Genomic DNA, 16,463 nt, shown 5'->3' with positions numbered 1-16,463 from the left:
CGACTCGTACTTGATTTGAAAACGTAGTTTAACTAGCGAGTCAGTAATTCTATTTTATCAATGCAATGATCTCTCTTCGGAGCGACTCGTAAAGGTCGGCTTATTTATAATAATGTGTCAATCTTCATCTAGCAACGAACGATTAATTGTAGCAACCAGATTGCCTTCGTAAAATCGCGTATGCTTTAACGAATTTGGCTCGTCAAAATCTTTTGTAAGGCCATTTGGCTGTGAAGGCAAAGCAAGTCGTTGCTCATCATGTCTCATAGGTAAAAATTAACATAATTTGCTTAGCAAATCTTATTGAATAATTCGTTTTCAATTATTGTCTAAATAATAAACGCGTCAATGAATCACAACAGTTTTCATTTGTTACACGCATATTATAGGTGAATGCTTTTCGTTAGGAGCCAAGTATTATTGCGATTTTAATTGCTTTTCTACATATCTCTTAAATTCAACAACAACTATTTTTTGACAGCACCTATAACAAGCAATGGACGGAGGCACAAATGGCATTGGACGATCTAATGCAGGTAGAGAACCCTCCAGAGCCTCCAAAACCAGAGAAAGATCGTTTAGCTGCTTTTCAACTCCTTGCAACAATGTATATAAAATATATACAGATTTTCAGACGTCTCGAAAGTTGCTATGATCAAATAGTGCATCCTCAAAAGAGACGAGTTCTCCGACATGTACTAGATGGTGCGTGAATAGTTCTTTTTAGCTTTATTGAGCAAGTATTTATTGAACTATACATTGATTTTATCTACTGCTATACTAACTGTTCATCATTATCTTGTGCAATTTCTATAAAAATTGTCCAAAATATTCTCTATTCTAAAGAGAACTTAAATGTTTTGACACTTTTCTTAAAATGATCTGGAAGAGCTGACAAGTTTAATCACTGCCTAATGCACATATGCACGTGAATTCTAATAACATTCATATTTGATTTAGCACAAGTGAGTTGCATTGAAGTTAAAGCAGTTTCTGATAGTTGACTGTAGCTGTTTGCGGAATAGATGGAGACAGCGTAATAGTATAACTTTCTAAAAATTTCAATACAGTGGTAAAAAGACTAAAACTGTTCTTGAAAGCATCAAATACAAACCACAAAACCATTTGTCTACAACAAACCATAGAATAATGCAGTAATGCTTATCAAAATCTCTTCTTTTTAATGTATTTTTGCAAACTTTTTTTCCTTTTAATCATTTAAATATCAATAAATCAACATTCCATTTTGTTGTTGAGATTCTTAAAACTTGTCAGATTTTTGTTTTTCTTTCAACGTTCATTAAAAATGTAAAAAATTTTTAGAGCCAGAGCAGGAGGCCTTGACTATTTAGTTTGCTTCCTCGCTTTCAAAGGTTGTATGACTGTTCTGTTCAATGCATGTCATATTCTAGATTACATTGTTATGTTATATATCATGGAATCCACTAATATGATATAATCATATAATGTATTTTATTATATTAATATAATAATAGTTATTACAACATGTTATGTCATTTTAATAAATTACATTGTTCAGCTGACCTGTAATCTGTTGTGTTAGTTTCTCTAAACTATACTTATTTATTCAACTTAGCAAAAGTTTTGTTTATAATGGCGGCAGAAATTGAGTGCGGGTATGAAAAGTTCATCTTAATTAACTGACAATCACCAACAGCCACAATTTCTCACACTACATTGAGCATCTAACTATGACTAATGTGGCAGTACTTTCACTTGCAGGTACAATGGGTCGGATATTGGAGTTAAAAGGTGAAATGGTTAATCTAGAATACTCTGAGTTCCATTATATGGATGACGTGCTGTCAGATCTCAAGCTCACCCCAGTAAGTTTCCATCTGCAAAGACAGGTTCATCTATTTAAAAAACTTTGCCATGCTTGGTTCTCATGATTTGGCTTGGCTAAATGATTTGTGGTAAGATTCATGATTTGTTCCAACATTGGTTTATGTTATTTATCTAAAATGTGGAGAACTTATTCATGTTATCTATAGAATGGCTCTTGGTATATTTGCAAAAGATTGTATAATTCTTTAAACCATTTGAACAAATACGTGCTTTTGAATTCAATTACTGTTTTTATAGAATTCTGGAAGTTAATATGTAGCATTTTGCAACCCTGTTGTCTTAATAAGAAGTTTTAATGTTTTAATTTATTTATAGTTATAACATTTTTATTTGTGTCTGCGGTTCGTTGATCTTGGCTGGACATTTCTGAGTCTGGTGACAAGGGAACCTCGACAACTGGAGACATGCCCAGTTGCATAGAGCAATTTGTGGTTGGATGTCATTCCTGTCACCACCAGCAGCCTTCCTTGGTAGTTGAACCTCAACCTGTTGTTTGCAGGTCAGGAGTTCTAGACCACTCTAGACCATTCTAGAACATTCTAGACCACTAGGCCACCGAATAACAGTTAGCGTTACAATAACTTTCCTAATCTAAATATGAGATAAAATAGCTATCTAAACAGGGTGACACTGCTTGGTGACACAATGCTTCGCAGTGATAGCTGTTTCTACTCTTAGCAAGACATAGAGATGCCTATTCCCAAATACTTTGTGCTGGAAAGAGCGAAGGCATTAAAAGAGAGGCAGAAGGTTCTAGAACAGATCTTGGCGAAAGTGAAACCGCAAGACTCTGAGATGGTAAGAAACACCTAAAACCAAGTCTAAAATCTTTTATGAAGGATTCGTAGGCTAATATTACCACATATTGTAATTTCTCAATTCAATCCATAGTTTTAAATGCAGCTACTTTTCTGTACACAATTATTATGGCACAGAATGTAGGCTATAGAAATTTAAAAAGATTGTTGTCAATCAAAATGTATCCGAAAGGTTAGGATGCATCTCTGAGTTGATGACTTTCATAATCTTGTTTTTGTTAACATCCCGTGCAATCACTAGCTGGTTGGTACTTGAAAAGGTTCCAAGTGATTGGTTTACACAGGCGAACCAATATGAACATTACGGTACATTTCTGATTATTCCAAGTTAGAAAGCAGCTGGCTTAGACTGCTGCCTTTAAATTTTAGGTGTGTTCGCTAAGAACCAATTCTTTGCTTTCATTGGTTTCATACATTACTGGAATATCGGCTGTTGAATCGTAGTGGTTTCGCTGTGACACAAAGCCTCACTTTTCAATACATTCTCTTCTTTGTAAACAAACTAAATTAATGTCATTTGGTTAGAGGTTGCATGTGGCAGCAACTGTATGAGTTTTAAATTAGTTACCCTGTCAGTATTTCTCAATGTGTTATAAGCATCCAAGCTTTCATCCATTGAGTAAAAATATCAAATTAATGTTCAGTCAAGTCAATCCACTTATATGAAAAACATCATCAATCTTTCTGCATGGAAACGAAAACAAATTATATTCTAACATTCCGGTTTTTTTGCTGTGTTTAGTAATGCTTCTAGAAATATACAAGTTATCTTTTAGCAGATCATCACAGAATCCACATTTGATGCCGTATTTTTGCTGCATTCCGTGGCATTTGCTGCGTACTACATTTGATGATGAATCTCTTGTACTGTGCTATAGCATAAAATTCCATATCCAATGTACCAAATACTCTGCAACTGCCTTGTTGGCAAAGTTGGGCAGCCAATTGATGAATAAATCACGAACAAATGTCCATTACCATCTACTAAATATTTTTCCTCTTACATGAACCAATAGGAACGAGCAGACAACTCTATGAATTGTACAATCATATTCTAAAACTACTCAACAAATTTGTGTGAGTAGTTTTAGAATTCTCAAACCAAATGTTTGAGAATTCCCAAATGTCTGGTTTGAATGTTTGGTGAACAAGTTGCTTATTTATCGTACCAATGTGTCGGTCTCGAGAACCTCTGCTATTGGTGATGGAGGAAACTGACATGGCCACCAAGGCTACTAAAAATTCTACCAATGTTTAGTAAAACAGTGCTGTCAGTAATCTGTCTTATGTAATATTTCTAATTTAAGTCAGCTGAAGGTAAATGAGGGTTGTTCTATCAACTTTCTAACATTCTCCATATTCTGCTATAGGGTAAGGAAGAACTGAAAATGACTGTACAGGAAGCTGTACTCATTGTACAAACTATGGAGCGTGCCCGTCAAGGTAGACTGCGAGCCAAGTTTATGAGAGACATACGATTAACTGAAGAGAGGGAGAGGCTTGCTCAACAGCGAGGTGAGGCGTTGAATAAGTTTTTGTAAGGGCTGAGAGACTTTGAAGTCGATTTCATCTGTATATCTACTTTTACTTGTCTGCTTGTTGCAATTGAATTCTGCTGCCTCTTTAGATACTGCAGCTTTGAGTTGCAATATCATCATCTATGAAAATAAAAATTTTATTCATGCGTATTGTAGATAGGGTTTTAGCTTACAATGCACTTCTACAGAGGCCAAAACTTTTAGGCTACGTCCTGTCTGTTGTTGTATGTCTGTATGTCCTCTCTGTTGTTTTATAGGAGCTCCATCTATCGACCCAGAGGTGGCAGCGGTGAGGGTCCAGAAGCACTGGAAGGGCTTTGCTCAAAGAAGGAGAACGACGAGGGAGCGGGATGAAGAGCTAATGTTTATTGGAATGGTTGGTTATCTGTTACTCAAGACTTTAGTCTGGCGTTGAATCTACACTCGTAGTTGCTGTCTCTTGCTGTTTTACAAAAGTAGACAACTCTCATGATAGTTTTGTTGCAAAGTTTGCCCATGCAACATCATCAAGCCACAGAATGAATATTAGGAAAATGATATAAAATGAGCTTTTAAAGAACTAGATAAGCTCACATGAACTCTTCTGCCTCTGCTGAAACCTCTGTACTGCATCGCATTGAGTAATTGTGTGTACTAATTGATACTCTACTGCAGCCAGACCAGAAGTTATCTTTCATCCTAAAATGTACAAAAGACTGCTTTCAATAACTTTTTTGAATTATCAAAATTTAACAGATAAATAATATTTAACTCTATGTATGCTCTACATAGACTACTCTATGTTTAAGATTCAAAACAAATAAGGAAGTTGATCTGCACAGTACTATTTCTTCTATTCTAAATGAGTGCAGTTATACAGGGTATCTGTTTCATAGGTGCCACCCCCACGTGACCCGAAGAACATGACATTGGGCAATGCCAAAAAGGTGGAGAGTTTGAGGAGGACCACCCAAGATGAGCACGAGAGGGAGTACCAGCAAGCGCTCATCACAATCAAGGATAAGATCAGAGAGTCAGAGGGCCCAGATATGAAGGAAAACATGCAGGAGCAGATTCGTCAGTGGTTTATCGAGTGCAGGTCTGTCTATTTTGTAAATGAGACAGTTGAGAAATGGTTTGGTCAAGGTCATCATTCTAGCTGTGGCTTCTAATGTTTCGAAGGATTTGATTGATTCTCTGTTGTGTAGGTAGTTGCTATAATCACTAGAATATACTACTAATCCTGAAGTTGGTCTATTGAAGGACTGGTAAATTAATTTCTTTAATAGATGGAAGCCTTAGTAGTTTTATTACTCATCACGCTGTCAATACATCGCACATCATCCGTTGGATATCTTTAGCCTTTACAGCCAAGATTTATAGTTATATATTGTATATACGATATGATATATGACCTCTTTTTATACTCGCCATATTAACTTCAGTTTTTTAGCTTCACCCACTAAATCTATTTTAATTAAGAAAAATTTTAGCCTGCTAGATACATGTGTATATGTATAACTTTCTATTGGTACTTTCTATTGTAATAATCAACAAAATAATGTTTTTATTACAAAACAAAACAAACATGAAAATACAGAAACCAGGAATTATTGAGTGGGTTGAACAGAAGTTTTTTAAGAATTGGTAATATAATAGTATTGCGGAGGAATCAGGGTAGTGCATTGAAGGTTGTAGTAACAGAAAGATGATAAACTGAAACATATAACGGTAGATATAGTATGTTGGTGTCACAGAAGAGAAAATGATGTTTGTCATGTGTGTGGAAGAATAAATACAAACATTCTGGACATAGTTCATGTTAAGTTAAAAGTAAAATTGGTAAAATGCAACAACACAGGAATAAAAAACATAGAAATGATTATAAAAATTACATCACTGTTTCCTTTTCAAGCTAGCTTTAAATTCCCAGCACTCTCTGGGTGTGAGAGATGACAAGTACTAGTAATTCTTTACAACTATTTCATATTTTTATATATCTTTTTCTATTTATAGGTGGGTGACTTTTATTTTAGTAATAGACACTTCAGCAATATGCACCTATAGACATTTCCAGATGTTTTATCTTATGTCAATAACGATGTATATATATATCTGTGGTATATCATAAAACTCCAATGCTGGCTTACCTGACTTTCTATAAGCCAGTTCTTCATATGTTGTGTCTGTCTTTTTGACACTCTTTTTGAGTTAATGCCATAAGAATAATTAGAGTTGGTTGTGTTTTAGAGATGCAACGGGCAAGTTTCCAGACTTCCCAGATGAAGATGAAGGTGGTTCGTCCGCAATATTTAAGCAGAAGACTGTCGAGGAAGTAGAAGCTGAGCTCAACAATAAAGTGAGTTTGAAATATCTTCTGCAACATTAACATTAGACATATCTATACTGGATTAACATCAGACACTTTACATATCTACACTTACCTCATCATAAATATTGGTACTGTATTAACATAAGATATATCTGCACTGTGTTAACATCAGCCATATCTACACTGTGTTAACATCAGACATATCTACACTGCGCTAACATTAGACATATCTACACTGTGTTAACATCAGACATATCTACACTGTATTAACATCAGACCTATCTAAACTGTGTTAACATCAGACATATCTATACTGTGTTAACATCAGATCTATTTACACGCTATTAACATCAGACATATCTACACTGTATTAACATCAGACATATCTACACTGTGTTAACATCAGACATATCTACACTGTGCTAACATCAGACATATCTACACTGTGTTAACATCAGACATCTACACTGTATTAACATCAGACATATCTGCACTGTGTTAACATCAGACATATCTACATTGTGTTAGCATTAGACATATCTACACACTATTAACATTAGACATATCTACACTGTGTTAACATCAGACGTATATACACTGTGTTAACATCAGACCTATCTACACACTATTAGCATCAGATATATCTCCACTGTGTTAACATCAAACATATCTACACTGTGTTAACATCAGACATATCTACATTGTGTTAGCATTAGACATATCTACACACTATTAGCATTAGACATATCTACACTGCGTTAACATCAAACATATCTACATTGTATAAATATTGTTCTGGTTTGTGCTCAAACTTTCCATACCTGACTGACTCCACATGGGTATCATATTTTTAGAGATTAAGAAGGCTGGCCTTGAAGGTGAATACACTTTTTATAATTTATTCTGCTGATTGGATAATATAGTTGCACATACATTATATAAGTCAGCCGGTATAGGTAATTTACATGTAGTTGTTTGTCTACACAATTCACAGCTGGTCATCTGAGTTCTAGCATGCATCTTATTCTGATATAATTTCTCACACTGGAGTTCTTTGAATTTAGCTACCAATCACTATGAGTTAAGCATGAATATATTCAGTATAGTAGTTGAGCCTAGTAGTTGAGGCTTCATTATCAGTGAATGCAGCTTAGTTATGAGGACACAAATATGTACTCAATTTTTAGGAGACTATTTCAATTTCTAATAACTGAGTGCTTTTTCTGATGCATTTCATTTTTTTTTGCAAGCACCACCCAATGCTTCTAGAACTTTCTCACAGCGGAAAGTCATTAGCATGATGGGCATTCAGCCTTTGGTGAATATGGCAATTGGGAAGTGGACGAGTGACTGAGATCGCAAGAGTACTCAATTAGCTTTTGTCTCTATTGTATGAAACTGTATGCTTATATAATGAACTGCAGGAAGAGAAGAAAGGAAAAAAATCGGGCAAGAAATCTGGCAAGAAGTCTGGTAAGAAAGATAAGAAAGATAAAAAAGGAAAGAAGGGCAAAGGAAAAGGGGATGATGATGTAAGATTAGTTGGAGAAGTTTCCTTCATCAATGTAGCTCTTATAGATGATCTGGTAGTAGTGGTAACAGTGGTAGTAGAGGTAACAGTGGTGACAGTAGTAGTAGAGGTAATAGTGGTAGTAGTGGTAACAGTGGTGACAGTAGTTGTAGAGGTAATAGTGGTAACAGTGCTAGTGGAGGTAACAGTGGTGACAGCAGTAGTAGGGGTAGCAGTGGTGACATCTGTTGTAGTAGTGGTAACAGTAGTAGTAGAGGTAGCAGTGGTGACATCTGTAGTAGTAGTGGTAACAGTAGTAGTAGAGGTAGCAGTGGTGACATCTGTAGTAGTAGTGGTAACAGTAGTAGTAGAGGTAACAGGGGTAGCAGTGGTGACAGTGGTAGTAGAGGTGACAGTGGTAGTAGTAGTGGTAACAGTAGTAGTAGATGTAACAGGGGTAGCAGTGGTAGTAGTGGTGACAGTGGTAGTAGAGGTGACAGTGGTAGTAGAGGTATTAAAGGTAATATTTTGTAGTGGTAAGAGTGGTAGGAATGGTAGTAGTGGTAGCACCGCAGCAGTGGGGTTAAATTGAAGGGTAGTGATGTAAGTTCTAGAATTAACATTTTCTACCATTATTATTACTGCTAGAAGAAGTAGATACAAGCCTAGTTGTAGTATCCATGCTCAATACAACTGATTTTAACATTGTAATAAAATCATCTTATTTTGGGCTTATTCATAAGGTGAGCAGGTAATGCTTTAGACTCTCTGTAGGCTGGAGGTAAGGAAGTTGTAGTCATCAGCTAACTAGTGAACTTTGACTACAGATTCCTTAAAGACATCTTGTCGTTTCTCATAACATTTATGAAACTTCTCTTACTTATGACGCTTATACCTACAAGAGATATTAATCTGATTTATTGTGCGTAAATTGTAATTAATTGGCACAAGCTCTATAAAATAACTCGCAGGAAGAAGAGGAAGGATGGAAAATGACTCCTTCAAACTTTGTGCCAACAATTGGTGAAGGAAGTGACACTTACAAAGGAGTATGGGTAGACAGAGATGAAGTCGATAATTTCAGTCAGAAGCATGACCAAGAGCTTATCAAAGAGGAGAAACGGCTAGAGGTAAAATTCTTTTAGTTTTTAGGTTTTTAGTTTTCAGTAAGTTCTTATAGGGAAAATCAGTATTGTTGTGTTTATCATGAATATCCTGATTGGCCAATTCGTATTTTTGTGTTTATTATTAATATCCTGATTGGCCAATCTGTATTGTTGTGTTTGTTATGAATAACCTAGTTGGCCAATTTGTATTGTTGTGTTATGAATATCCTGATTGGCCAATTCGTATTGCTGTGTTTATTATGAATAACCTAATTGGCCCATCTGTATTGTTGTGTTTATTATGAATATCCTGATTGGCCAATCTGTATTGTTGTGTTTATTATGAATATCCTGCTTGGCCAATATGTATTTTTATCACAATCAACCGAGTTGGTCAATCTGTTTTCCTCGCCAAGGAATACAGCTATAGACAAGACTATTATAGGTTTGGTCAGCTCTTATTGAAATAGTAAAAATGCATCACCTCCTGTAAATTGGTATGAAATGTCATCAGGTGGAAGATGAGGTCAGAGTTCAAGTTGATGAGCTGATGAGAGAAGAGTTGAAGAACCTACAAATGGTGAGTTTTTTTATAATTGGTCTAGCTGGAACCCATCGATTGTCAGTTTAGGCCTGTTTCTGTTTCACAGTGTATCTGATGGTTTCATAGACCTTACCACAGACAAAAGTGACAAAATTACTACCATATTTCACTCTTTGCTCTCAAGGCATTATTGATAGAGTATCTAAATACATTTCTATTAGTTCATAGAGCAATCCAATACATGTAGACTAATATAATCAGATTGTGTTACACAGACTAGAGACGGATTTGTAACGAAGGCTTGTTTCTGCTCTGCATATATGGAATTTAAATATCTGGAGAAAATTTTAATTAATTACATCTTCAACCAAAAAAAACGAGCAAAAAATTGATATTAGTTGCATAAAATAATGCAGTAAAAGAAGTGATTGCTGCTAATAAGCAATACCACCATTTGAAAAAATAAATAGAGAATATTTTTTAAATATTACTATCATATAAAAAAATTATATAATAGTTCTAATTTGGTTATTGCTACTGAAACTGAAATGATCAAAAAAGCTTATTTCTAAATTTCACAGAATACTAATCATTACAAGAGTGCGGGTTGAGTCATGCTAAATTAATTATTATTTACGAATTCAAATTGATATTGTCAAATACAACAATAGGAGGTTTTAGCAAGAAGAAAACTGGATTATTGTGTACATTGTGTACATTGTGCACATTGCGTACATTACAGGCAGTGGAAAGGGATAAGAAAGGAAAGAAAGGGAAAAAGTCAGGAAAAAAGAAAAAGAAGAAGGGTAAAAAGAGTGGCAAGAAGAAAGGGAAAAAAGGAAAGAAAGAGAAAGATCTGACACCAGACAGGTGAGTTACACGTGTGTGCAGGTGAGTTACACGTGTGTGCAGGTGAGTTACACGTGTGTGCAGGTGAGTTACATGTGTGTGCAGGTGAGTTACACGTGTGTGCAGGTGAGTTACATGTGTGTGCAGGTGAGTTAGAGGTGAGTTACATGTGTGTACAGGTGAGTTACATTGTTCACCCAATGAGTTACAAGCAAGTTAATTGTGCACAGAGGAAGAGAAATAAAGATAAAAGTTCTACGTGCGAATCTCAAATTCACTTAAACCTTGTTAAGTCAATGTCATTCTGTTTTTCTTAAGCTTACATACTCCTCATAGCACCCCATGTCAATTAGCTCATGTTTGATGAGAATACGAAAAAGAGACGAACAAAAACCAGATTCGGTGAAGATGCGAGTCAGAAAACTTAAAATATAAAACTAGTTTGATTTATAATTAATTAGAGTTGTAAAAATCCAAGTCTGTTAGATTATAAACCCTCTATTATAATCGGTACTTGTTAGAGCTGCGGTCAAGGCCAATTTCAGCAAAACATAAGTAAAGACAGGCACAAAGTTTTTCTTATTTTGCATTTAAGTTTTGTAGACGAAATTTTTTTATGAAAGTATTATTATGTGCCAGACGACACTGAATGTCTGCATGAATGATAAACCTCAAATTACTATATGAGTAAGACCATCTTATAGATTAGGTGGTAAGGCAAATGCAAACCCTGTTTTCATATTTTGAACAACTTCTTTATGTGCGTGTATGTAAATTGACTCACACGTATGTGTATGGAATGTGTAAGTTATTCAGCAAATCTTGAAATTGTGCCAGAAACCTTGGCAGGAGTTTACCATATATGAGTAAATAGGAAGTTATCCTTCCTAGCATGAAACTCATCGATGTTACTATGATTGCATAGAAATGTGAAGCATATATTTTAGGCTTTCGCAACATAACTCAATAGTCTTTAGGTCAATTTTTAAGGTCAAAACTTGGTATCTGCTCAAAGCAGGTGTCAAAAGTGATGACCTATAATATGGCCCTTTACATTGTCAGTATATTGCAATAACTTGCCAAGTATAGCATTATTTAAGTAGTATTAATTTTCTTGTTATTTGCCATAGACATAGAGTCACGTAGGCTAATTAGGAATTTTCTACGAGGCAAGCCATGAAGAGACGGGCCATCATACCGTTCTATACTCAATTCTGAAATACCAACTAAAAAAAATTTCTCTCTATCAAATTTTACGCAGCTAGTTGGAAACTGAAAATATATTAAATGAGATTAATCATTTTACAAGTTGACAACATGAAAGATACGCACATCTTTTTAATAAGTGCGTCGCATGCCAGATGGTCTTGTTTGTACAGTTTATAAAAGTTTGCCTTTTTCATACAGTTGTTCATTTCATTCTGCTGGATCAGTATCTGGGTTAGAACAAAAAAGGTTAATTTTTTTGCAAGTTTGCAAGTAAATATAGCCACACCTGTAACAGGATGGCGTATCTCTTCTAGGTCGATTGAGTCGCTGTATGAGGAACTGGTGGAGCAGGGAGTCATAAAAAAGGTACAGGATATTCACATATCAGACTTTGTGGGAGAGTACAGCTATCTGGGTACAACACTCCGACAGGCTAACATCGAGCCGATGCCGTCACTCAGCGATGTCAGACGAGTCGTCACAGAATTTGGAGTTCTTCCACTCGGTGAGTTTTTCTTCCCGTCATTTTTTTTGTTTAGCATCAATTCATGTAAAGAGCGCAACCACTAAAATACTATTAAAACTTAAAGATTGATTGAGCGTTATCTAGTAGTCCCCAAATAATTACATTCATCAACTTGAAACCAGACTTTGATAGACAGCAAAACAAATATTGCGAGCTCTGAATTGATCGATGATTATAACAGGTAACTCTGTTGCTGCATAGAATGTGCCATGTTAATCCAATCATGAGAAATCCCAAACTAACTACTTTTTATAAAGTACTACGTGTAGTACCCGGGCAGACAAGTATGTCGGGAAAGATCGGCATGTGTGCCGGGAGAGATCGGCATGTGTGCCGGGAGAGATCGGCATGTGTGCCGGGAGAGATCGGCAAGTGTGCCGATAAAACACAAAGATTCAGTACTTGCATAATTATTCAACTATATGCAATGACGGTCGATTGGCACAGGTGTTGGAGTGTTGGTCTATGAATCTGAATGTTGTGGGTTTGAATTCTCTGCAAAGTAATTATTTTTTTTAACCTTTAATGGAGCCTCCTTATTATAATAAATATATAGTAAAGATTTCAATTACTTACGTGGTTATATGTTTTCTTTATAGATTAGTCTGGAGATTAATAATTGTGTGCTAGTAGTATATGTACTGTAATATCCAACTATAAAAATATGTATTTCTCTCAATTTGTGTCTTTTTGTAAGTAATGCAAAAGCGTTTTATAGGTGCGATACCCGCTTTTATTTATTACATTATTATGTGTTTATAACTGTTAAAATTTTGGGGCAGGTTCACCAGCAGTGCATGAAAGAGCACCACTTGTTAAGTCAATGATGCTGGCGGGACCGAGAGGAACGGGTAAGAAGATGCTGGTGCACGCTATTTGTAACGAAACTGGAGCAAATCTATTTGACTTGACAGCCGCTAACATTGCAGGGAGGTGAGTCTAAGGGAAGTATTACCAATGCTTGGATGAGTCCCTCATCACCAAATAAAAGAAGGGAAAGCAGCTATAAACTGTTTTATTTCTTGTTTATTTTCGCAAGCGCTTGTTGATGATCTTGTCATTTTTCACCTTTCCAAATTTTGAACCCATAATTTTAGTTTTACCCTCAGAAAATTCTCACTTCCCCTATTTGAGCTTCACCAGTTTTTGCTTTGTCACCACGTGTACCTTTACAGCATTTAACTTCACAACCGTTTGGGTTTGGAAGCTTTTGTTCTTGCTAACCTTTCACCTTACCAGTCTGCGTCTCACCCGCTTTTAATCTCGTCGGATTTAAACCTGTCCAATTTTACTGAATCGTGACTTTAACCATTTCAGGCCTCAACAGTTTGTAACCCTTTGTGAGATTTTTAGCCTCCATGAGTCCTCATGTCTCATGGCTTCGCATAAATTAGTCTCCTTGATATGTGAACTCATTCGCTGTTATAATCTCTGCGTTAAATTTTCACAGGTATCCCGGTAAGGACGGACTTAAAATGCTGATACACATGGTCTTTAAAGTGGGTCGTGCTCTGCAACCTTCAGTGTACCACATTGACAACTGTGAGCTCATGTTTAAAAAGAAAGTGCCCAAGACAGATCCGGTAAGCCAGAGGGAGGATTATGGCTGGTTGAACATGCCTGAGTAAATTCATCTATGCCTTTTGTATACCTACAAAAATACTGCTTGTTTAATTTCTTAAAATCTGGAGAACATCGAATTATTTTCATTTATTCTGCAAAACATCGGTAAGCGACAGTATTCAATTAAAGTTCTTTCAATCCTTACAAAGTTTTTGTGTCTAAAACATTGAAACATCTGTTCTGTTTAATGGGTTCACTCTGCTTCTGATTTGCAAAACAATTGCAGTTTGTAATTTGCGTTTTCTAAACTTTTCATTTAACTGTTTTCTTTTATCCTCTCCTTTTCATGTCTAGCCTGTACTCCAATGTATCACATCTACTATCTGACCTCCTCTATTACTCACCATTTACGTGTCTTGCAGACAGATCCAAAGAGGTTGAAGAAGGAGCTACCAAAGGCCATAAAAGCCTACTTTAAGCCTGAAGATAGAATACTGCTAGTGGGAACAAGCAGGACCCCGTTTGATGGGGAGATGAAACCTATGTGTCAGGCCTATCAGAGAGTTATACTTATACCCAGGCCTGACTATGCGTCTAGACACTGTATGTTTGATTTCTATAATTTGTACTAAGTTTCCATACAGCGATCAGGCAACGACACACCCCGCATGGCACGGCAATACCATCATGGAAACAACCGTATTGCTTTCTTTCTGTTGTGAGTCAGTGTCACTGTTCAGAAGCAAAACACCCATACGATGCGCCATCTTTGTACTATGGAAACGGCCTTAACGACCAATGGCGTAGCGCTTGTGCACAAGTGACATCTTAAAGATACAACCTTGACATATGGCATCACACAATCATCTCTGTACCATAGTGCCCAATGGAAGCATGATCTGCTGGGCCCACCGTAGCCCTTCGATACTGGTGCACCCAGGTGTCCCTGCACTGTATTGTTGTATAGAGACTTAGTATATATTTTAGGTGTGCTAACCCTCCTACTTAGGCAAATGCATATGAGTATCTGAGACAATGACCTTGTTATGTAGTGCTGTGGAGGACTCTGATAACTAACCATAATGGCATTGTACACACCGGCCTTGATGTCAGCTCACTAGCCAAAGTGACCGATGGATACACCCCGGGGCATATCGATGAGGTACATATAACATATAATTACCCATAGACCCCTGGAATCTAGCAGAGCTTAACGTGCATTATGTCTTGTAATGAGGTCTATGTTTATACGTGTTCACTGTAGGAGTTGATTTCTCCAGACTTGATCCATCTGGGAATTGTTTGCTTTTGCCTTGAACATATATCAATGGAATATTTATAGAATGTTTCGTAAGTCTTTTCAACTTTGTAGTAGCTGTTTGAAATGGTTTGAAGTGCTTGTCACAATTTAAGGTCTGTGTGAGTGTATTGAAAGAAAGGAGAATAGCAGACCTTGCCAAAAAACCTCTCCAAGGTGTAGAGTTTCTCTCTGCCCTAGCCAAGATAGACCCTATTTACAAGGAGGAAGAGGAAGCCTACAAGGTAATAGCTATGAGTGCATAATAAGTGGTATGATGGGTTCTGGAATTTTTAGCTTTATAAATAATAACATTCAAAACACGACATGTTTATGATGAATGAAATTTAATGTGTTAGGTGATTGTGAGCAGAAAAACTTGGCCCTTACATTGCGTGTTGCACTTTGCGTTGCTTCAGGAACCAAAAAGTCTATAGTAAAGATATGATCAGGTCTAACAGCTCATGTCCATATCTCTCAGCAGTAATAATGTCTCTAGGCCTTAATATCAACTGACTAGCTATTTCTCATGGTCCCATTATTCCATATCCTGGCCTTACTGCACTATATATTAAATTGGTTTGTTCATGCCAGTAGGAGGCAACTCCTGTTTGTATAAATCATCGTTGCTTGTGTTTTTGTGAATTCTGATAACAAATGGTAATTCAGTCAGCTTTGTTGTAGTCGTGGTACGCTAAAACACCTCTTGGCAAAAAACGGTCTAAAGCTGCAGCCGGTGATGACGATGATGCTGGTGCCAAAGGTAAAGGAGGCAAAGGAGCAAAGAAAGGTGGAAAGAAAAAGAAATAACTTTCAATGTGTATTTTGTATTTTGCTGTTTTATAACTCTTTAAATTTGCCTTAAGTTACTTTGCTCAACAAGTTACTACAATCCAAACAAACCAGTGTCAGAGAATGGAAAGAACTAATTGGCAAAGCGAGTTGATTTTTAATCAAACAGTAAATGGTCACTGTGCATCATTTCTGTTATGCAGTTTGAGCTGCAGCGAGTTCTAGAAATACATGTGTGATTTTAAATGGGCGTTGCTGCTAAAGGCACAAAATTTTGCTTTTGATTGTTGTTGACTTCATGTCAGCATGTTTTTCACCTTAAGACTATGGATATCCTTAGTAATATTAATATGCTGTCAATGTGTCTGTGTTGTATCATAACATATATGAAGGCTATATAGTGTTGTATTATCGGATTTGTTAGGCTCAGGCTATATTGGCTTCTGAGCTCATAGGTGGTCTTGGCTCACAAGCAGTACAGGTGGCTTTGGTAATTACGGTGAGTGGATAAAGCTAGTGAATCAGGCTAGT

The 16,463-nt window shown here is 36.3% G+C and overlaps 1 protein-coding gene across 1 annotated transcript; it reads left to right on the top strand.

Moving 5' to 3' along the window:
- Window positions 1-135: 135 nt before the first annotated feature.
- On the top strand, window positions 136-16,185 carry LOC137388908 (dynein regulatory complex protein 11-like). Its single transcript, XM_068075394.1, has 19 exons — window positions 136-269; window positions 482-705; window positions 1,744-1,847; window positions 2,548-2,667; window positions 4,058-4,202; window positions 4,483-4,601; window positions 5,101-5,303; window positions 6,455-6,563; window positions 7,961-8,068; window positions 9,018-9,176; window positions 9,667-9,732; window positions 10,439-10,566; window positions 12,069-12,259; window positions 13,063-13,213; window positions 13,731-13,863; window positions 14,266-14,446; window positions 14,896-15,005; window positions 15,257-15,385; window positions 15,825-16,185. The coding sequence occupies exons 1-19, from the start codon at window positions 259-261 to the stop codon at window positions 15,948-15,950; spliced, it is 2,517 nt and encodes an 838-aa protein (XP_067931495.1). The 5' UTR covers window positions 136-258; the 3' UTR covers window positions 15,951-16,185.
- Window positions 16,186-16,463: the final 278 nt, after the last annotated feature.

Source organism: Watersipora subatra, chromosome 2 (assembly GCF_963576615.1).
Source record: "Watersipora subatra chromosome 2, tzWatSuba1.1, whole genome shotgun sequence".
Lineage (NCBI taxonomy): Eukaryota > Metazoa > Bryozoa > Gymnolaemata > Cheilostomatida > Watersiporidae > Watersipora > Watersipora subatra.
Note: the sequence above shows the minus strand (reverse complement) of the source record. Positions and strands in the feature narration are given on the sequence as shown.

Coding starts and splice junctions, on each gene's coding strand:
- LOC137388908 (XM_068075394.1), top strand. Junction 4,203..4,482: donor GAGGCTTGCTCAACAGCGAG/GTGAGGCGTTGA, acceptor GTTGTTTTATAG/GAGCTCCATCTATCGACCCA. Junction 12,260..13,062: donor ATTTGGAGTTCTTCCACTCG/GTGAGTTTTTCT, acceptor ATTTTGGGGCAG/GTTCACCAGCAGTGCATGAA.